Source organism: Leptomonas pyrrhocoris, assembly GCF_001293395.1.
Source record: "Leptomonas pyrrhocoris isolate H10 chromosome Unknown, whole genome shotgun sequence".
Taxonomy (NCBI): domain Eukaryota; phylum Euglenozoa; class Kinetoplastea; order Trypanosomatida; family Trypanosomatidae; genus Leptomonas; species Leptomonas pyrrhocoris.
The window spans coordinates 177,021-198,871 of record NW_015438375.1 but is presented as its reverse complement, the minus strand read 5'-3'; the positions used below and the strand labels follow the sequence as shown (position 1 = coordinate 198,871).

Here is a 21,851-nt window from a genome sequence, read left to right as displayed (position 1 = left end):
GGTGTATTTGCAGTGTATCAGCAATGCCGCACCACAACTACCGTTTTTGTTGTGAGTGTGTGTGTGTGTGTGTGTGTGTGTGTGCGTCACGGACAACTCGTTCGTCATCATTCTTCGGCACTCGAAATCCTTTTTTGTTTTTACGCTCTCTTCTTCTCTCTCTCTTCTCCATGTGTTTGGTTTCACCTGCCCTCCTTTCTCGCCACTACCGTTTGTAAATTAGCGTGTGGGGTCTTTCTTCTTTGCTGCTGATCTTCTGGTGATCTCGACTGTTCTTTTATTTTTTTACTATAATCAACACCGTTGCTTTCGCTACGTCTATGTGTATACGCATTTATTTCCGTATGTACTCTTGGAGGTGGGGGGGGGGGGTAGGAGAGGGGGGCTCTGTGCATATATATATACAAGAAAGAGGAGTGCGGCTGCTTTTTCAAGTCGCTTTGGAGTCAAGGAGCAAGCATAGCTAAAATATATGTGCATTTTTTTTTCTTTTTGATAACTGGTTTGCTTCTTCGCTGTCATCAAGCAAGAAGAGGGATAACGGTGGCCATGGCGTCTTTCTCTCTTCAAATTCCGCCTCTATGGGGAGGTGAGAAGCGGCATTCCGCAAGCGTCACCGCTAGTATTTTCTTCCTTTTTTCGCCCACGACAATCGACACCAAAAGAAAACGCCAACAACAAAACAGCCGTCAGATTTTTCTTTTTTTACATTCGATTGACCACAGTCCTGGTGAGGCAAATGATAGCGAATCACAGCGCACTTGAGGCCACGAAAATGCTCTTTACCCGACATCACGTGAATACGCGGAGCTTTTAGCTGAATCTAGGCAGCAGAGGATGCCCAAACGGCCTGCCGTAGATGTTCCCCGGCCTGCAAGCCGCCCGCATGGAAGTCTCTTTTTTTCTCTCCTGCTGTTTTCCTTTTCTGCCTCACCGGTGTTTTCTGTCTGTGTATGTTTTCTCTTTTTTGTGTGGCTTGATTGCGAATCAAACGCACACACACACACTCTCCCTCCCTCCCCTCTCTCCTTCTTTCTCTCCAGCTTACATTTGATAAGCGGCAGTCGTTTGAAAGCAACTTTCGAAAGAACAAATGAAATGTTGAAGCTGAAGCACGAACCCATCGCGTTTGTTGTTGATCGCACATATATTTTCGATGGCAGCCAACACATCATTTAAGCCATTGCTTTTTGTTGTTGTTCGTCTTTGTCTTCCACGGCCTTCTTTTTTGAGCTCCTCGTTTGACGCCTCTTTGTCTCGCCTCGTAAACTGTATATAGATAATGAACAAAAGAAAAGCAACGGTGACTTCGCTCTTTCCCCCTCCACAACTTTGCGCAAACTGTTGACGTGGTCGTTCACCTCTTCTGTTCCCCGTTCTAAGTAAGCTGACACTGCGTCGTTTGTAGCTCTCTCTCCTTCTCTGTATTCTTCACCCACTTAATTGCCTGCATATATCTGCCTGATAACTGTCAGTAAACGGCAGTGGCATACCTCTAATTTTCCTTTCTGTTTCGCATTTTTGCCATCTCGGTTGTTCTGACGCGTGTTGTGTATCAGCTGCTTTTCTCCACAGCGTGTACTCGCTTCGTTCTTCAAAGAAGAGCGTCCTCCAAAGCAGCGCGCAACCGAGCAAAGAAGCAGCCAAAAGAAATCAAAAATGGAGAAAGATGCCGACGCTTTTGGCGTCGCCTCCCGTGCAAGCAATGGCTACGTGAAGCTGTCGGACATGATCGGACACAAACGTGTGGACGTCCTCACGAAGGAGCACCACGGCCCTGGCGGCCTCCTCGCCGAGCTCGGCGTGCGGGGCAGCCCGTTGGGCACCTCCGTAGACCTCAACTCGCCTGAGCAGCGCCGCGCCGCACTGCAGCGACGTGAGGTGGGCATCCTCGTGAATTCCGCCCTCAGTCGGCAGGTGCGGTACGGCGTCAACGTGCTACCCGAGCCGCCACGGGAGACTATCTTTCAGTTTATCCGAGAGTCGATCCAGGACGACCGCGTCGTGCAGATTTTGTTGGGAGCGGCAGTAGTGTCGATGGTGCTTGGCATGACCACACCGGACTTCCGCACGGGAGAGGTAGACCTGTCGACGGGCTGGATCGAGGGGGCGGCGATCTTCGCCTCCGTCTTCATCGTCACGGCGGTGAACGCGGTGAACAACTACCGCAAACAGGAACAGTTTGCGGCGGTGATGCGCGCAGAGGACGCGGCGCGGCGGCCTATCACGACGTGGCGCTACGTCCCGCTGCACACCAGCCCCAGCAGCGATGGTCTGGCCTGCGTGGCGATGGAGCTGCCGAGCTCGGAGATTGTAGTGGGCGACGTTGTGCAGGTCAGCTCCGGTATGCAGCTGACGTTTGATGCCGTCCTGTTGGAGAGCTTTGGCCCTATCATTACCGATGAAAGCAGCGTGACCGGCGAAAACGATGATGTGTTGAAGCAGGTGCTGACAGATCCCTTCCTCATTAGCGGATCGTCGGTGCTGGATGGTTCGGCGGAAGGCATGGCGCTGGTGTGTGCCGTCGGGTCGAACTCCTTCTCCGGCGAAATTGCCATGTCGATTCAAACTACCGAAAAGACGAATACGCCGCTGCAGGACCAGTTGGAGGTGATGGCGGACGTCATCGGCAAGTTTGGTGTAGCCGCGGCCGTGGTCACTTTCGTTTCGCTGCTTGTGAAGGAGCTCTTCATGTACTTTGCCTACGGAACCCAACTGTACGCGATGCGGTTCTTTGAGAACTTAACGACGGCGATTGCGATCGTGGTCGTGGCGGTGCCGGAGGGGCTGCCGCTGTCGGTGACGATCTCCTTGGCGTACAGCATGCGGCTGATGTTGAAGGACGGCAACCTCGTGCGTCACCTCGCCGCGTGCGAGACAATGGGCGGTGCGACCGTGCTCTGCACCGACAAGACCGGCACCCTCACCGCCCCGACGATGCGGGTCAAACAGGTGTTCCTGGCGGCGGTCACCTACGCCAGGGACTGCGCCGGCGAGGAGAGCAGCGCCGCTTTCGCGGTGGACAGCCGTGGTGTGCCGCGACCGCAGCCACACCCTCACGCATCGCGGTTGCTACCCGTAGGTCTGCACAGGGATGCGGCGGCGGTCTTTGGAGGGAATAAGGCCACGAACGGTGCCAGACCCAGCATCGTGGTGCCCCTGCCTGCGTCCACCGTGCAGCTGCTCCTGGACTGTATTGCCGCCAACGCCATTGATCCGGAGGTGGGCAAGGCCACCAACAAGACGAGCGAGGCGCTGCTGCAGCTGTGTCACATGCTGAGCTGCACAAGCGACGCCGCCACGGCGCAGGAGTTGCAATCCTTCTGCCACACGCGAGATCGCATGTTGGCGGTGCTGCAGGACCCCAGTCGCTGCCGTCGGCATCTCTTCAGCTCGCATAGTAAGATGAGCCTGTGTATGCTGCGGCTGGCCACGCCGAACGCCAGTGGTAGCAGCACCGGCGGCGGTCGCACACGCCTCTACACGACGGGTGCCGCCGAGGTGATCTTGGCTCGCTGCACCTTGTACGTCAACGATCACGGCAACCCCGTCCCGCTGACCGCGGAAATGCACGCGTGCTACGAGCGCACCATGACCCAGTACGCCGAGTCGGGGCTGCGGGCGGTGTGCTGCGCCTACCGCGACGTGCAGGGACATGCGGAGTCAGCCTTGTGGAACCCGCCGCAGGTGCAGCAGCGTAGCGGGACTGCCGCCCCCTGCGACGGCGACTTTTGCATGATTGGCATGGTGGGGTTGGAGGAGGATGTACGGCCGGAGGTGCCCGGTGCGATGGCGCAATGCGTTGGCGCGGGGCTGCGCGTCATCATGATCACGGGTGACGCCACGCTCACGGCGATCAACATTGCCCGTCGCTGTGGGCTGCTGCGGCACTCCGGTAGTCCGACGTCCGTCACCGCCACGTCGCCGACGATGAGTTGGAGCCACTACCACCGCACGCCGAGCCCGACAGGCCTGTCCACCGCGGTCGGACTCCTCCCCGCCGCCTTCGTCGACGCCAACACGAACCCAGTCGACAGCAACAGCGACGCCGCCGTCTTTGTGAATGCGTCCCCGCTCGGCTACGGCGACGGTGGCAGTGGCAACCCCGCGGGGGTTTTAGCCTCCGACGGCGCCTTTGGCCGCACCGCCTGGGCCGTGCAGAGCCCCCCGCCCCACGCGTCGCCGCAGCAGCTTCTGGACGGCGGCTTCGCCCTCGACGGCCCCACTTTTCGTCAGCTGAGTGACGCAGAGCTGCTGGAGCGGCACATTCCCCACATCCGCGTGCTGGCGCGGGCGACGCCGATGGACAAGAAGCGCCTGCTGCACCTGCTGCGGCAGCTTGACTCGAACGCCGTCATCGCCATGACCGGCGACGGCACAAACGACGCCCCTGCGCTGAAGCTGAGTGACGTGGGCTTCGCGATGAACGGCGGCAGCGATGTAGCGAAAAGAGCCTCCGACATCGTGCTCCTGAGCGACAACTTCATCGGCATGGTGAAGGCCACCATGTGGGGCCGAAACGTGAAGGACAACATCCGCAAGTTTTTGCAGTTCCAGCTGACGGTGAACTTTGCGGCCTGCATCGTGTCTTTCTGCGGCGCCATCCTGAGTGAGCAGAATATGTCGCCGCTGAAGCCGGTGCAGCTCCTATGGCTGAACTTGATCATGGATACGCTGGCCGCGCTGGCCCTCGCAACGGAGCTTCCCTGCGAGGCGATGCTGCTCTCTCGCCCACCCGAGCCAAAGGACACCCCGATCATCGTGCCAAGCATGTGGTTCCAAGTCGGCTTCCAAAGCACCTTTCAGCTTGTGTCTCAGCTGTTCTTGCTGAGCTGGGGAAAGTCGTTGGTGAGCCGCGAGTCCCATGGACGTTCCACGTCCACCACCGTCACCACCGCCGCCGGTGCGGTCGTGTCCGGTGAGGTTGCCTTCAACGAAGCGCACATCTGCTTCGTGTTCAACACTTTCGTCTGGATGCAGATCTTCAACTTCTTCAACGCGCGTCTGCTGCACCGCAACGAGGGCTTCTTTGCGAACTGGGCCGACAGCTCCGTGTTGCTCATCATCGTGAGCGTCATTGTCGTTCTCCAGGTCGCGATTGTGGAGTTTGGCGGCAAGATCATGTCCACTGTCCCCCTCACGGCCCACGAGTGGTTCTGGTCCGTCTGCATCGCAAGCATTACGCTGCCGGTTGGCGCGCTGGCGCGGGTGCTCTACGCGCGCTACTCCAGCCGCAACTCAATCTGCGACGGCTGCTCCCGGGGCTTGATAAGCCGGTTGGGGTATCACCTGCCGGACAGCAAATACAAGGGGACGTAAAAGCGTAGAGAACAAAGCGGAGAGGTGGGGGATAGCGCGAAGAGATGTACACGGGGACGAGGGAATCGCGAGAGACAGAAGGCCTCCGTTCACTGAGCTGCGGTGCGGAGTTGCGTCTGTTGGTTGTGCATGTTTGTTTGTGTGCTCCTTCTCATTGAATCAGAGAAATTATAAGAAGCCTGGGCAAAACACGAGTAGCTTAACAAGTGCGCGTCGTGTTTGCCTATGCTTGTCAAGCATGTCATGCCCTCCTTTCCGGGGGTTTTCTTCTTCTCTTTGCTGCTCCGCCAACCACTTGTGCTGCTGTGGTGGTTGTTTGTGTCGTGCCGCATTGTTACTGCTGCTGCTGCGGCGGCGGTTACTGCTGTTGCAGGAGAATCGTGAGATGAGCTCTTTGTGCCCTCGTTCAACTATGCATCTCCATTTTTATTTACTTACCTTTGTTGTGCCATTTAATAACTGTTTTATTCCTACTGTTCCTTATGTTCCCTACTTCATTGGGCTCTAGTGCGCACAGTCGTACATACGTGAAGTGGGGCTTCGTAGTCCTCCTGTCGACGGCGTCTTAACAGTTCGGCGGAGTCCTCAGTGCGTTTCGACAGGTAGAGAAAAAAATAATAATGAAAATTTCCTGTTGCCCCTAATGTGTGTTGAGCACGCGTTTCAACCTCAGCACGGTTGGTGGAAGTGTGGATCTTTCTCGAGTGCGTGTGTGCGAGTGTGTGACGCTGACTACTTCTGCATCGTCTCCGTAACGGTACAGAAGCTGATGGTGGTAATGCACGGCAACACTCAGGAGTGGCGTGGAGAGGGGGGGAAAATGACTTCACAACCGCACCGCAGTAATGGGATCGTCTTTTAACCTCCCTTATCGTGTTCTTCTTCGCTTCGCTGCATTCATTTTTCTTCTCTTTCTTGGTCTCCACCGCACGATGTTCATCTCGATGAAGCATTCTCTTTTTTTTTTTGTCCATCCTTTACGTTCGCGCCGATTCATCCCAATCCACGTACGTCGTGCTTCATCGGACCTTGGTAGCTAACGAGAAAGAACGTCTCATTCATCCATACATATATATTTAAACAAATAAATATATATATTTGATATTGGGAAAAGGACAAGCAAAAAAAAAAACCCTCAGTGTGTCTGTGCGAGAGCACATCCCCAAAACGGTTTATAAAACACATTTGTTAAACTAACAACGCAAAGAAATAATTGAGCTCCCTCCCCCTCAAAAAAAAAAGGACGAACGACGTTCTTATTCTCCACGTCTAAATTTCCTTCCTAAATTTTTGCCACAGCCTCCACCTTATTTGGTAACCTGTCGCGCACAACAACAAGAGGCGTTCCAACGAAGTCATATTTTGCCTCTTGCGTTGCCAACGCTTCGTAAAGACTGTCGTCCTTGATTGCATTCAAATACATACCTAACCGAACGGAATTGTTTACGAGTGCCTCTTGTTTCTTTTGGCTCTCTTTTCCGTTTCCCTTTTTTCGTGGTGTTGTTCTCTCTTAGTACGACTTGCTTCAAAAATCCTTTTTTCCGATATTTACTTGTCACTTGCGTCTCGCTGTGTTGGGTCTCCTTTTCCATCGTTTTCTTTTTTTTCTCTCTTTCTGGCTGATTTTGTTGTTTTCCAAGCTGTTTCAAACGGACTTATTTTGCTCTGAGGCGTTCTCACGTTTGCTAGTGCGTAATTCCCATGTTTTACATCTTTCTTTGTTTTCGCCGTTGTTTAATCTAGCACGTCAAGGTCGCGCAGCGGCGTACTCGGCGTTCGCTAAAAGGCTACTCTGAGGGAAAGAAAGCCCACGTTTTCTTGTCGTTCAATTGTTCTCCGCTACGGCTTTTTAGATTGAGGTGTTGGTGTTGGTGTGTGTGTATGTCTGTGTGTGTGTGTGTGTGTGTGTGTGTGCGTGTTTCCTTATCCGCACATTTAATACATCTCCACTCTCAAGCTTTCCTTTTGGGTTTCTTTTTATCCTCTAGTTATTATCACTGTTGACAGCTCCTTCTTCTTTCGGTGCTCCTTCGTCTCAGTTCTACTTATCAGTCTGTGCTGTTTTTGTCTCAATCTTTTTCCTTACTCACGAATCTCGCAGCCTTCTCATATTTGCCTTCTCTGTTCCTTTTTTTCTTTCCGTTGGTTCTCTCCGGACTCTTCACGCCACACTGCAGTGTCACGGAACATCAGAGGGTATTCGTGCCGTCACCAACCCGGACTCCTTTCCCCATCTGTTTCTCTAGACAGCTTTATTGTTTCGTCTTACGTTATTTTTTTCTCCTCGTGTATTGTAATTCTAATAGCAGACATCGAATTCTTGTTTACGAGATGCAGACGAGCTCCGCGATGGCCGCCAGCCAGCTGAAGGCGACGCTGACGAGCAATCCGCAGGACAACACCGAAATACCGTCGCTCTTTCACACCTTTGGCCACAACGACGTCAGCAGCGGCGATGACGACGTGGTGGAGGTGCTAGAAGTGAATCAAGCAGATGAATACCACGCTGATTCCTACTGCGGTGCCGCTGCCTCTGGCGGACGTGGGACGGCGGTTGCCGCCTCTGCTGCGCGAGTCGGTGCCGTTGCTGCCGCCGCGGTATCCATGTCTGCCACGCGCGCCTGCGCCACCGCTTCACCCAACTCGAGCCACACCCACTACCCGATGAGCCGCAGCACGCACAACCCCTACGTGTTGCTCAGCGGCACCGATGGAACTGCCCTCTACGGCCTCGACACGTCCGTCACGACGGCGTCGAACAGCGTGACGGGGCGGCCCACACACCAGTACAGCTTCAGCAACAGCACCTCGCAGAATCCTCTGACCTTCCAGTTCAACTCGTCTGCCACCGGCGGTGAAACCAACTTCCGCACCAACAGCCCCTCCGCAAACATCGCAGGTAGCGTGAGTCAGCGACGTCAGCCGTCGCAGCCCCCGCACTCGGTCCAGCTACCGCAGATCCAGCCCGTGCCGCTGCACACCGCTGGCGAGCCGGCCGACGGCTACTGGCGGGACGGCAACCCCATGTCGATCTCTAGCACGGATGCCCGACTCGTGGCGACCACCACCGTCGGCACCCTCTCCGTCGGTACCTCTGGGGGGTTGCCGACGATCAACGTGAATGTGCGCCAGCGCATCCGCGCGACGGCCAGCTCCCACGCGAGCTCGCTCAACACGTCGCAGATTACGATGCCGGTGGTGCAGCCCGTGTCCTCGTCCGCGGCTGGAACAGCAGACATCGCAGCCACGGCGGCGCACCTGCCGCAGCCGGACAGCACGACTCCGCTAGAGGCCGCGTCCCTGCAGTCGCGCTCTTCCAGCAGCAGCGTACGCCGCCCCGCCAGCTCCAGCACCAGCAGCGTTGACCGCCGTCCCCTCCAACCTGGCGGGTGTCCGATGAGCACGGTGTTGAACAACAACAGCAGCAGAGGCCGCATGATCAACGTGCCGAACTGCGCGGTGGTGGTATCTACCGAGGAAACGGATGAGCGGTCGAACGCGTCCGTGAACGTCTATTCGCCCGACACTTCGCACCTTCAGCAGCAGCAACAGCAGCAACAATACGTACAGTACCCACCCCACCCCCTACCAGTCCTACCAATGCCGCAGCAGCTACTACAGCAGCAGCCGCAGCCGCAGTACTACGGCTACGGTCCAACGAACATGTCGCCACCGCATTCACTCTACAATCAAGCCCAAATGGGCTATGCAGAGCAGGGCTACGCCAGCGTACCGCCGCACCCCAACGCCTACGACCCTTCCAAGATGGTCGCCTACCTGCCGTCACCACCGCAGCAAGTTCTGGTACCCCAGCAGCAGCCACCGCAGCAGTATTACGACCCTCAAGCGCAGCAACCGCAGCACATCGCGGTGATGCAGGGCCCCGTAGCGGAGTACGTGAACCAGTACGGTCAGGTGATACCCAGCCCAACCTACTACATGGGCTGCACGGCGGTTGCCGGCGTCGGCGCTTCTTCGGTTGGTGTCCCTCCCATGATGCCGGGTTACGGGTATCAGGCCCTGTCCACCATGCCCGGCATGCCGACGTACGGACACGTGGTGCAGCAGGCCGGGTATGGCGGTGGGGGAGAGACGCGCACGCATCGCAGTGGTGCGGGACAGCGGCAGCAGCATCCGCAACAGAGCTGCCCTGGTACCGGGGACGTCTCGGCATCCTCATCCCCGCCGCAGTTCTCACTTGCTGCCGCTGGCGCGTCGAACAATACCAGCGTTAGTAACAATAGTATTCCCAACAACAGCAACAAGTACCCAAAAGCCAAGTCGCAGCTGCAGGCCAAGCAAGGCGGGCCGAAAAAGCCCGCCGCCCCCTCCTCCCATCAGCTCGACGGTAAGGCTGCCGCGATGGGCGAAGACGGTGGAAACAACGATAGCAGCGCATCCACCTCCGAGGTGAGCAAGAAGTTCCCACGGAAGCAGGACGAGGCACGCTTCCACGCCGACCGCAGCGCCGCCATTCAGCTCTTTGTGGTGGTGAAGAGAAAAATGGAGGGCAAGCGTTACGCCTGCCCGCTGCCGGCGACGGCGGTGCCGATCGGCAGCCAGATGCTCGTCGAGGGTGACCGCGGCGCCGATCTTGGCGAGGTGCTCGCCCACGTCTCGGTGGAACAGATGGCGCGCGACTGCGTCTTCATCGAGGGTCGCCGCAGGGCTGCGCTGGAGAAGATGCACGAGCAGCGCGCCAGTGCCGCCACCACCGACGGCGCCGGCAAGTTCGATGAGGCGGACACGGCGGACCTGCCGCAGCTCACTGGACAGGCGGCGCTTGATTACGTGCTGTCCGTCAAGGACTGGCCGTGGTTAATCGGCCCTGCCACCCCGGAGGATGTGGAGAGCCTCGGGCCGCAGCGGGAGGCGGAGCGGCAGGCTTTTGTCACGGCGAAGCCCATTGTGCAGCAGTTCATTGAGAACCGCTACCAGCAGCGGGTGGCGCGTAGCGAGCAGGTGCAGCGTGCGACCGGGAACGACGCGGGCGCTGCGGCGAAAGATGACGCCGCCGCCGCTGCCGCTGCGGGAAGACACACGCAGGACAACGACTCCGACGACGGGGAGCACCGCACCTCGCTGACGTCGCCGACGGAGGAGGAGCTGCACACACTCGAGCTCATCCACCAGGTGACCCTCGTCGACTGCGAGTACCAATTCACACGTGAGAAGATCACGCTGTTTGTCAGCCGCCCGTCCCGTAGTGTATTTGTGGACTTCCGCCGGATGCAGCGCAAGCTCTACCGCACCTTCCGCTGCCGCATCTGGATCGCGTACATGGACGAAATTGCTGATGACGAAGACGCGCCGGAGTCATTTGTGTTCGTGCCGCCTCCATCGTCGTCTGCCGCTGCCACCGCGGCGGTGGCGGACGCCGCCGATGACGGCAATCAAGAGGATGCGTAGAGAAAAAACTGAAAAGCCGCTCGTTGTGTTGTAATCGCTGCTGCGACCTGAATAATTTATAGGCAAGACGAAGAGATGATAAACTGGAGTCTTTTCGTTCTTTTCGCGACTGTGTCTCGGTGGCCTGATAATATTGCTTTACTTGCTTGCTTTTCTTCTCTCTTCTATGGAGGTCTTAAAAAAAAAACTGAGTGTGCTAATCGACTCATCTGTCACGACAGAGAAGGTGAAGTGGGGAACTACTCTGTGGTGCCTACAACAACAACGGAACAGGCGAGTGTTCGTGTAGCATTCATAGTTTCTCCATTTTTAAGTATGTCGTTGAGTTTGGTTGGGGAAGCCAGTGATCGCTTGCACCGTTGATCTCGTCCTGTGGGTGACCGCTAAACATTGGGGATCACAGGAAATAAGACGTAACTTTTTTCTTTCTTTTCTATCTTTTTTTTTCCACTACGATCAAAGATATGCTTGGAATTCTGAAAATGCGGCAATCAGAACCGCTTGGGCTGTCGTCGTGGTTTTCTTTGTTTCTTCTTTATCACCTCCATGGGTTCACTGTACTTCATTGATAGTTGGGGGGAGACAGATGGAGGCATCAGGAGCCGCCTATATATTGTTTTTCACGATTAGTTTGCTGTGAGATCTGATGCATTCGTCTACATGATGTTGTCAAGCGCGATGCGCGCCCTTCAGTGTACGTGCGGGAGTGTGTGTGTGTCTGTGTGTTCCTGAGCCTGTTGGTTGTTTCAGTGCGACCTTGCATCGCAGGAGCCTGCCGTTGTGTTTGTCTGTCATCCATTGCGCTGATGCGCCGCGAGAATGAAGTTGGATCTTTCTGATGATGAGTTAAATTATTGCTAGTATTTCTATAAATGTATTTGTATCTGCGTCCCTTGACAGTCCTTTTCTCTGTACGCACCCATACCACATCTGATGTTTATAGCTTCGCTTTCTCCCCCTCCCCTTTCTATTGTGCGTATGTAGACCTTTTCCTTTTCTTTTTCTTTGCCTGTGCGTGTGTGCGTGTGTGTGTGTGTTTCTCCCTTTCGTCTTCGTTGCTTCTCTTCTGCTGTGCTGTTCATTGGCGTGGAGGACCTTTGGTACGCGGCGCTGATGTATTACTCTTTGTCTGGCCGCAGACTCTCCCAGGGCTCTTCCGGGTCAGTCGTGCGTATTCATTTCCTCCTTGTGCTTTCCTCTCTCTTCTGTGGACAACAATACATTTCTGTCCTCTTCCGTCACACAAGTGATTGCTTTCAGAAATCAAAATCGGTACGTTTTTCTTTTTTTTTCTTTTTTCCCCTTTTGTGTGTGTGTGTGTGTGTGTCTGTGCGCTGTTACTTGCCCGATGCATATAGGGAGGGTCGAAAAAGGAATGTGGGGCGACGAACTCCTCTGCCGGACTGTCACACATGAAGGTCAACGCGGGGGGGCTTTGGCGTGCTCGTGGTGTTTTGTTCTTTTATTAGGCCCTTGCTTTGCTATTTTAAGTTTATCTTGTCGTACGTCTTTTGGGTCATCGTGAGTTCTCTACGCGCGAATCGGCCTGCCGATGCGTATTGCGCCAGAAGGAAAAAGAGGAACTGTAGAACAGGTTTGTTGTGGTGGAAGACTGGACTTCGGGGGCATTTCATGAAGCTCTCTTTAAAAAAAGAGAGAAAAAGTGTTCCTTCGCCATGTCACGTAGTGGAGCACCTTCTTCTCGCCTGTTGCGCAGATAACCGTCATCTCATTTGCGCACCTTTTACTTTGGCGATTGCCATTATGTTATTTTCTCTTTGTTTTATCATGCGGCTCAGGCCGTTCGCGTGCGCTAAAAAAGTATATATTTCTTTTGTACTCCACAAACACCGTTTTTGTGCTTGTGTCGTTTCCCTGTTATTATTTTCATTCTTAAACTTGATAATCTGTGCGTGATGTTCTGCGAAAAAAAAAAGAAGTCAAAAACCATGGTAGCATCGCGACCGATAACGGCCACCGTCGATGATGGAGGCAACTCGGTTGCTCTGGCAGCGAGGTCGTCGACCTGTTTCGGCTCTTACGCCCGCAAAGCGCAGCAGTGCTGCTGTTTTGCGACACACACACGAAGGAGAAAACGCTCCCACCAGCTCGCAGCCTGTTAGCGCGGTCCACGTGTTTCCCTTTCTTCGCAAGGGTTCGGGAGAAGAGTGGGAAAACGCCACCATTGTCGGCATTCTCGCTCCCGGGAAGAAGCAAAAGAAAAAAAAATGCAGCGGCAGGGAGGGGGGGGGGACAAAGTCATAAGGATGAATGTCAACAATGCCTTGCAGTTCGTCTACTCGTTTTTAACTCCTTTCTTTTTCTCGCCTAATACCAAACAAGAGAGGGATTTAAGAGGAAGAACTAGTACAGATATATATTTACCAGAGCCGTATCGCACAACTCCACACTCTCGATACCTATATACAACATTGTCAGAAAACCTGGCAAAGCATGCACGACCAGAAGAAGAAGGAGAAGAAAGCGCTAACTCCAGAGGAGAAGGCGGCGGCAGCGGCAGAGCACGAGCGGGTTGGGGTGCTCTACAAGGCTGTCCTGCACACCTCCAAGGTGCACGACTACTCCATGAAAACGTTAGACGATACGGAAAGCTTGCTACTGGCGGTGCCGGATGCTTACTCGGCGTATAACTGCCGCCGCCGCGCACTCGAGACGGTGTGGAAGGCGGCGGAGTCCGGCGCAGTGGCTGCCACCGCTGCAGAAGCAAAGAATGCGGCAGCGGCGCCACCGATGACGCGGCAGGAATGGCTTCAGAAGGAGCTAAAGTTGAACTCCAAAGTGCTCCTTATGAATTACAAAAACTACAACGCCTTTGTGCATCGGCACTGGGTGTTTGACCAAACGGAGGCGTTGGCCAAAGCAGAGCTCGTGCAACTTGGGTCACGGGGAGGAGACGGCGCGACGGCTCCCAATGACGGTGCAGCACCGTCTTTTATCCTTCTTCAGAGCTTACTGCAGAAGGAACGGGCGCAGTGTGAACAGCTTCTGCAGATGGATGAGCGCAACTTCCACGCGTGGAACTACCGTCGATGGGTCGTGGCGAAGGAATGCCGCGCCAGTGCACTCGCACGTGCCTATCTTCACGCCTCTCCCCTCTCCAGTGAAGGCATGCAGCCCGCCACGGTTGATGCGGGTGCGGTGGCCACTGAGGAGAGCTCCCCAGATGCGTTTACAGCAGATGAGGCGGCTGAGCTGGCGTACACGACGCAAAAAATCAAGAACAACTTCTCCAACTACAGCGCGTGGCATCAGCGGTCTCTGGCATTGAAATCGGCTGCGGCCCGCTGGCGCGAACAGCTGGCAGGGGCCGACAACAGCTCTTCCACGGAGAGAACTCGGAAGGAATGCCACAAGGCCCTCCTCACGCAGCTTCGCGAGGACGTTGGGTTTTTAGAGCACGCCATTTACTGCGATCCAAACGATCAGTCTGCGTGGTTCTACGCCCCTTTTGTGCTGCAGCTGCTGCGTGACAATCAACAGACGGCAGAGGAGGCCGCAGAGGCCGTCGCCCTCACGGATGTGTTCGTGAACGCGGTGATTGAGCTGATCGCAGAGGTGGACCGCGTGGGCACTGATGATGAGTGTTACATGCCGAACTACTTTCTGCTGGATCAGCTCCTCGGCCTGCAGGCCGCCCTCGGCGAAGACGGCAAAGCGGCTGTGGCGCGCTACACCGATGCGTTGTGCCAGAAGGTGCCCACTCTGGCTGCTGCGGCGACGGACAGCGAAGCGGACAAGACGGGTCGCTGCTTTCGCTTTCTGCACGATCGTCTTTGCAAGGCAGATGTTCTGCGCAAAGGCTTATACGACGACATGTTGAAGAGGGCGACACGGAGCACGGCGTAAACCAATAAAAAGAAAAAAGGAACTGCTTTCCTTTCCCTTCTCTTATCGGGTCCTGTGGTGCTTGTTGGTGTAATCAGTCAAGGCATTGCTTTCATCCAAGAACTCTATCTTGGGAGTATGCGTATACAAATCCTGTGCCACATGCGGCTCCTGCTGCTTTTAACGATTGTTCTTGCTGGTGCGTTAAGCGACTTTCATTATGATTAACGTTTGCGATAAGAGGGATAGGATAGCTTATTGAGGAAAACACTTGGTTTGATGTTGTTTGCCCAAACGTCGGTGGGTTAAATAGAATGCGGCACAGCGCGTATCAGATTTGGGTTCGTCTGCACAGCGGTCGTAGCTCAAGCCTGTCGTAGACGTTCACTTCTGTTTTTTGAGAGGGGTTCCATGTGTTTTGCTTCGTAATTCACACGTTTCCAAGTCATCAATTCTTCTTATTTGCCCCCCGTTAATTCTGACTCCGTTCTACAAACACTAAACGGCTCTTGCAATTCCAACCCCTGCTTTCGGGAACCACAACTCTGCTTGCGGCGTCTCCGCCTGGAAAAAGGTTTATACGCTTCTTTTTTCTTTCTTATATTTGCGATATCAACATTCAAAAGACGAGAGGCATTTTTTTGGCTTTCCGAAGAACGTTTATACTCTCTGTTCTCAGCCGAGGTTATATTTTTGACAAAAAAGAATCAAACTGCAAGTTTCTGCGCTGCGCGTACGCTGACCAGCGATCGTTGTCTAATCTTCGTTTATTCGTGCGAGTGTGCGTGTGTGTGTGTGAACTGCAAGATCGCACTATCGATAGAAACACTTTTTTTTTAGCCGGAAAGCGCATTTGCTCTTGAACGGACACCTCAACTGTACTTGTTTTTTCAAAGGAAGGTGCCGAAAAAAGGAAAGAAAAATGGGCTGCACCGGTTCGAAGAACAAGGAGAAGAAGCCCGATGGCAAAAACGCGGCCGACGGCGCCGCGCCGGGTGGAACGCAGCCACCGCCGCAAAACAAGGGAGATGCGGCGGCGCAGCCGAACGGCGGTGACTCGGCCCCGGCAGCCGACAAGGCAGCCGCGCAGCAGGCAGCCTTAACGCCGAGCAACAAGTCTGTAGAAGCCCCCGCGGGTCGTGCGAACGGCAAGACGGACGCGGGTTCTACGGCAGCCCCAGGCAAAGGGCCGCGCAGTGGTAACTCGGACGCCGGCGGCAGCAACGGCGAAGTCGACGAGGACGGCAACCCGGTGGTGCTGCCGAAAGGCGATTGGGTGAAGACGGAGGGCACGCCCTACTACTACTCAGCGACGGAAAATCTGTACTACCACCCGCCTAGCTGTCAGTTCTATGACCCAACGAACGAGATGTGGTACGACCCCGAGAAGGATGAGTGGTACCACGACGACGCCTCGGACGAGGAGGCCGCGAAGACTTCGTAGAAGAAGAAGGGGAAGAAGAGCGATTATTTATATACAGAAGCGCGTGCGGCGTGAGGTCTCTTCTTTCTCCTTTTTTGTGTACTATTTAATGCAGTATCGCGTAGCATGCGGCAGTCGGTGAAGCATGCAACTCTTTTTCTTTCTCCTTTCTTTCTAGGACGGAATGTCTTTTTTCATTGTTTCTTTCTTCTTCTTATGAAATACAAAGGAAAGACTTCACCAAGGACGCGATGCGACTTGCACGCAAGTGTTAGGGCGTTTGTGATTGCCACGACGTCTGAAAGGACCTTTTTTTCCAGTCTGTCTCTCTTTTCCTTGCCTGTACGTTTCGCGTGTTTCTCTTGCTGATGTTTTTCTCCTTCCTGTACTTCCCCTCATTTTGTTTGTTTTTCTTTTGCGTTTTTCTCTTCTTTCCTCCTGTACGTCGTCTGACCATCGACTAGTCTTTTTCGTATCTTTCCTTTCTTGTCTCAGACTCGGAATGCCCTTCGCGGTCGTAGGAGTGTTGCTCCCCTTCTCCTTTCTTCGTTCAGTGGGTATGTGTGCTCATCGCTGGATGCGCGATTCTTTTTCTTGTTGTTGTGTTTTTACCTGTCGATTTTTCGTGTTCTCTGATCTCGGTGGCCGTTTCCGTATATATATTTTTTAGTTGAAGATCGATAGAGCATGTGCTGTAATGAAAGATTCGTGAAGCCACTCACTCTTGCGTCCTTCTCGTTCTGTTTATTATTATTATTTGGTTTTTCTTCCGTGGTGTGTGCGCGTATGCGCTGAACGTGCGGATGTGAAGTGGAGTTCTCCTGCTCCTCTGCGGGTCAGCCAAGCTCTTCTCTTTCATCGTCTCTCTTTGCTTGATTCTCCCGGTGCCCCTCAAATGGCGGTGTACTCGGTAGAGCGTGGATGTCGGAATGCGGGTGTTTGTTGATGTCGGGAGAGCAGCAAGTTGTGGCGCGGAGCGGGGCACCCCGCATAGAGAACTGGGAAAAAGACAAGAGGAAGATCGGATTGCAGTGCTTGCCTCTCTTGCACATAAGAACGTAAAAGGAATTAAAAAATGAAAATGAAAAATGCTAACGTTGCCCTGACGGCATTGCGTGTGTTGCGCCTTTCCGTTGCCGTTGCTGCTTTCTCACTTCGGTACCAAGTTGCCTTCAACGCAGCCCTTTTCCCCCTTTTTTTGCGTTCGGTTTCTGCCTTTTTCTCTTCTCCAATGATATTTGCGACTCTACGGCGTACGAGGCGCGCAAATTCCCAACACGAGCAGAAGCCGGGAGGACGGGTTCTGTGCGCTGGAAAGCGTACGCACCGGCTCTGTTTCCATTTTGTGAAACGAACGAGCCAAAAGGAAGAAGAGAAGAAGAAGCGGAGCTCAATCCGGTGCGTTGATGCCCGCACGCCTTAGACGCTCGTTCAGGTCCTGACAAGAAGACTGATTCTCTGTATGCATCCTGTATTTGTTTCAGTGTTGTTTCCTTTATTTTTACTATTGCCTCGTTAGTGTTCTTGATTTGTGTGTGTGTGTTTTGGTGTATTTGTGTATTCGCGAGTATATATACATATATATCGAGCTGGCTAAGCCTCTTTAACCTCTTCCTTTCAACAAGCGATGCTTTCAGAGAGCGAGAGAGAGAGAAGGAGAGCTTTACGGCGAAGAGGTGAGCTGCAGCGTAACCAAGACGCCAGAGAAGCCTACCAAACTTAAAAAAAATAGAAGAAACGTGATGACATTGAAAAAATAAATGAACTCGTTGTACTATGTAACGAAACAAACCAAAAGGAAAAAAAACTCCAAAACCCTTACAGAGCTGCCACTAGGCATCTGGTGAAGAAGGCCATCGACTGTGCGATGTTCTTGCAGACCCGGTCTCGATGCTGGTCGTGGTCTTCGCAGTTTTTTTTTTCCGCGTTTCTCGTCTTTTCCTTCAGCGAAGTGTAAACGGAAAACCCCTACGACGTCCCTTGTCGTCCGTTTGTTCTCCCAAGTCGACTGCAACTGCTAAGGTTGCGGGATTCGTTGTAGGTCTTTCTTGCTGTTGTTGGAATCGCAAATGCAGTTTTGTTTTATGTGCCAACCATCAGAAAGCCTGAAGGCGGTCTTCGACTCGGCTTCTGTTTCTCCAAATCACGCTATTCCTCTATTTCTTACGATGTTCTTCTTCTTGTGGTGGTTGGGGAATGGTGCACCTCCTTAACCCTCGTGTCTGTCTGCAGTCCTTTTTGAAAGCGCGTCTGCGTTGGCTTGCCGTTTTCTTTTTTCTTTGTTGTTTTTGTGAACAAATAACGAGGTCGTGTCATATCGTTTTCTTTTTTTTCGTGGGTGAAGTGCATCTCGGTCCCCATTGATAACAATTATTGTTGCTTGCACCGCTGTGCCTTACCACGCACACACACACATCCGCACACACGCATCAGCAGCCGCTAGTGCTGTCTCTGCATCCCCTTTCTTTTTTGAAGATTTGTGTACGCGTCGTCAAACGCCATGGAAAGTCACTTCGACCTGGCCTTCTATGGAGACGCCATCCTCACATCGGATGATGACGAGCCCGAAGACGCGCCGCAGGCAACGCTAAAGCTGCTTGGCGACTTCCCGGAACCGCTGACGGAGCCGCAGCGTCGTGCCGTGCTGCGCTACGTGTCGCAGCAGGTACACGAGTTTGAGCTAGTGCGGCGGCAGGTCGCTGTGGTGGAATTGGGCTATCTGGCCCTGCTGCGTCTGGTGAAGCGTCTCCGCAAAGAACAGGCGAAGCTGCAGGCCAGCCTGGACGACGAGGGAGAGACGAAGATGAAAACACCAACGACGGCTACGGAAGCAACCAACGCCGATTCGGCTGCTGCTGCCGCTCCCGTCGCAGACGTCACATCTTCAACTGCAACGGTGCCGCAGACGCAGGACGCAAAGGGATCGAGCAAGTCCGCTGCAGCACCAGCAGCAACAGCAGCAGCGGCAACAACGGGGACCGCGGCGTCGAAGGAGTCCGCTGCCGGGCCGAAGCGCCGCCCCGGCGGGCTCCTCCTCCGCTCTTCCGTCTTCAGTGGAATGCAGCGTGTTTTGCAGGCGGCAAAGACGGAGCAGCACGATGCGAAGGCAGAGCAGCTGGCGAAGCAGCGGGAGCGCATCGCGAAGGAATCACGGCTACATTTGGTCTCGCAGGACCTCGCGTCGCAGGAGGCGCTGCTCGAGCCGCTGCGGCGTAAGTACCACTGGGGCGTCGCACTGGCGCAGGAGGCGGCGGACCAGGCCGGTCCTCTGCTGACGCTGTTAGAGGACATGTGGCGGCTAGAGGCCCTGTACCCGGCTCGCTTCTCAATGCACGCCGCCGGGCACCTGGAGCCGCTGATGTGGTCTCCTGGCGGTGGCGAAGGCGCTGGTGTGGGCGATGGGAATGAAGAAGCGGAGGCAGAAAAAGTTGAGGGCGCAGAGGCGTTGCGGCCGACGTCGGCTGCGTGTGCTGTGACATCCGCTGCGGTGGCGTTTGTGGTGCCCTTCGCTCCCGCTCAGTATTCGAGTGAGGTGGAGGATTTGATTCGGGCGCAGGTGGAGGACATCATCGACGAGTACTTAGCCTATCGCGGCCGCATCGATCCCGTCTTGTATCAGTTGGAGCAAGAGCAGCAGGCGGCCAAGGCGAAGAAGGTGGATCAGTTGATGGACCTCATCGGCGTCAAGGGTGCGGAGGCAGGAGCGGAGATGCTGGCGATGGGTGGGACGGCCATCGGCGTTGGGCGACCCTCGCACGTGTCGGCGGCGGAGCTGACGGGGAAGTCGGCGCAAACGATGCTGCACATCTCCTCTTCCGACGACGACGAGGATCGAGTGGAGTCCGGCGTTGGTGGGGTGGATGCGGCGGACAAGGACCGCCAGGACAGGGAACAAATTCGCACCGCTCTCACGGCGCTGGATGACTTCGAGGATGCGTAAGATATGGATAAGAGAGAGGGAGACAATCGTGGAGCGGTGTGCTTTTTACTTTTACGATTTGATGCATCGGCGGAGATGTTGTTGGGATATGCAGTGAAACATAATGAGGAGGTGATAATTCTTGTTGTTGTTACTGCTGTTGTCTCTGTGAAGGTGGCCAGCTGTTGGGATGGTGTATTGAAGAGCGTGAAAGATTCAACCTGTGAAAAGAAGAAGTGAATATAAAAAAGCTCTCGATGCATGCTGACCCTGGTTCGAATGGCAGCGGCAGCGACACGAACAGGTGAATGCGAAGACAGCGTTCTCGTCCTCCTCCTACTCCCTCGCATTACATTTTTTGATTGTTTGTTTTGGTTTTACGACCTCCTGATGTCGCCCCTCTTCACCTCCCCCTTCGTCGTCCAAGACTCATATTCTCATCCATCACACAGAAAGAAGTGCTTAAAAAGGAACGCATCGTCGTGTCATGTATCCACGCAGCGTACCCTACGAGAACAGCCCTCCGCCGCGGGACAACATCCTGACGGTCGGCATGCCCGGCGTCACCTCCACCCGCTCCCAGATGGCGCGCTACACCGGCGGTGACCCGGTGACGGTGCTGTGCAACTGGTGCGATGACCCGCACGGCCCACTGCACGAAGTAGACAAGGACAACAACCGGTACACGGGAATGCCCCTCTGCCATCGCGTGCGGCGAGCGCTGCGGCTGTGGAGCACCGTCGTCGTGGCGGGTAAAGGAAAGGAGGTCGACGCAGACGGTGATGAAGAAGGAAGTGCGGGGCTCTCGGTTTGCGTGACCGTTGAAAACGAAGCTGCTGACACAGCATCGAGCTCGGCCTGTCTCAGCCGTCGCGGTAAGCAACGGAGCTCGCCGCACCCCTCGTCTTCGGAAATCGAGCCCAGCGCGTCGCCGCGGGTAGCGCGGGATCCTGCCGTGGACGCAGCGGCGAAGGGACTCGTTGACGCGCCGGTGCTGTACAACGCCACCTGCCGCGTGGCGCCGCGCCTCATTCACGGTGTGCTGCCCTCCCCGGAGGTGTCGGAGAGTCATCACCGCAACTGGTATTGCACCCTGAACCCGCTTCATTGGATACTCATCGCAAAGGAGCTCATTACGGGGTGGTGGTTCTGTACACGGCCTTTTCAGTTTTGCTACTCCGAGCCGGGGCGGACCAACATGGGTGGACTTCGCGATCAGGCGACGTACACGCGTGAGGTGCGCCGAGCTGTTCACAAAATGGAGAGCTCCGCGGCGTCGCCGCCGCACGAACAGGACAGCCACGCACCGACAACAAAGCAGCACCTCGTGCTCTTTGGCGTCAGCCGCGGCGCCACCACCTGTTTCTACTCGGCCATGAAATTGAACGCCGAAGACGCCAAGCACGTTTCTCTCGTTCTCGTGGAGGCGCCCTTCGACACCTTAGAACACGTCATCGACGCCTCCTCCTATTTCCCGCGTCTCGTGCGGTGGTTCTTCCGCTCCTTTTGCGACTGGCGTGGCGGCCGCGACGAGGCCGCCGCCTACGACTTCGACCCGCAGGAGGTGCACCTGCGCTGCCCCGTTGCCTTTGTGCTGTCCGTGAAGGACCGGCGGGTGCCCAACGCGTGCACGCAGGCGCTGATCGACCGGGTGCGGCGTGAGCTGGTGCCCCACATCATTCCAGCTGTGGAAGTGTTGACGCTGCAGCACAGCCGGCACCCGTGTATGGCGGTGGGGCACAAGGAGGACCAAGACGCCTACGTCGCGTTTGTGGAGGCGCTGTATGACCGCTACTGCCCTCCATGATGTTCATACGGGTGTTACCCGGAGGCTTCTGTGCTTCTGCGCGTGCGAGGGCTGAATCGCTCACGCTGCGCGGCTTCACCTTTCCTCTTCGTAGCGAACTCGCTGCCTTCTCTTATGTGTTGTTTTCT

At 55.1% G+C, this 21,851-nt stretch overlaps 6 protein-coding genes across 7 annotated transcripts; all 6 read left to right on the top strand.

The window, feature by feature from the left end:
• Positions 1 to 1,042: 1,042 nt before the first annotated feature.
• Positions 1,043 to 5,319, top strand: ABB37_07519 (putative calcium-transporting ATPase; the record flags this gene model as incomplete). Its single annotated transcript, XM_015806185.1, has 1 exon — positions 1,043 to 5,319. The coding sequence occupies exon 1, from the start codon at positions 1,660 to 1,662 to the stop codon at positions 5,317 to 5,319; it is 3,660 nt and encodes a 1,219-aa protein (XP_015655107.1). The 5' UTR covers positions 1,043 to 1,659.
• A 949-nt stretch (positions 5,320 to 6,268) lies between these two features.
• On the top strand, positions 6,269 to 10,728 carry ABB37_07518 (hypothetical protein; the record flags this gene model as incomplete). The annotated part of the gene is made up of 1 exon (XM_015806184.1): positions 6,269 to 10,728. The coding sequence occupies exon 1, from the start codon at positions 7,651 to 7,653 to the stop codon at positions 10,726 to 10,728; it is 3,078 nt and encodes a 1,025-aa protein (XP_015655106.1). The 5' UTR covers positions 6,269 to 7,650.
• A 2,342-nt stretch (positions 10,729 to 13,070) lies between these two features.
• ABB37_07517 (hypothetical protein) lies at positions 13,071 to 14,595 on the top strand (the record flags this gene model as incomplete). The annotated part of the gene is made up of 1 exon (XM_015806183.1): positions 13,071 to 14,595. The coding sequence occupies exon 1, from the start codon at positions 13,183 to 13,185 to the stop codon at positions 14,593 to 14,595; it is 1,413 nt and encodes a 470-aa protein (XP_015655105.1). The 5' UTR covers positions 13,071 to 13,182.
• Positions 14,596 to 15,496: 901 nt separating this feature from the next.
• On the top strand, positions 15,497 to 16,018 carry ABB37_07516 (hypothetical protein; the record flags this gene model as incomplete). The annotated part of the gene is made up of 1 exon (XM_015806182.1): positions 15,497 to 16,018. The coding sequence occupies one exon, from the start codon at positions 15,497 to 15,499 to the stop codon at positions 16,016 to 16,018; it is 522 nt and encodes a 173-aa protein (XP_015655104.1).
• Positions 16,019 to 18,228: 2,210 nt separating this feature from the next.
• Positions 18,229 to 19,937, top strand: ABB37_07515 (hypothetical protein; the record flags this gene model as incomplete). Of its 2 annotated transcripts, none has more annotated exons than XM_015806181.1 (1): positions 18,229 to 19,937. In XM_015806181.1, exon 1 carries the CDS (start codon positions 18,498 to 18,500, stop codon positions 19,935 to 19,937), a length of 1,440 nt encoding a protein of 479 aa, XP_015655103.1. In that variant the 5' UTR covers positions 18,229 to 18,497. The 2 variants fall into 2 exon arrangements, with proteins under 2 accessions (XP_015655103.1, XP_015655102.1); XM_015806180.1 differs by having other exon boundaries at positions 18,242 to 19,937.
• Positions 19,938 to 20,367: 430 nt separating this feature from the next.
• Positions 20,368 to 21,723, top strand: ABB37_07514 (hypothetical protein; the record flags this gene model as incomplete). Its single annotated transcript, XM_015806179.1, has 1 exon — positions 20,368 to 21,723. Exon 1 carries the CDS (start codon positions 20,404 to 20,406, stop codon positions 21,721 to 21,723), a length of 1,320 nt encoding a protein of 439 aa, XP_015655101.1. The 5' UTR covers positions 20,368 to 20,403.
• Between the last annotated feature and the right edge of the window lie 128 nt (positions 21,724 to 21,851).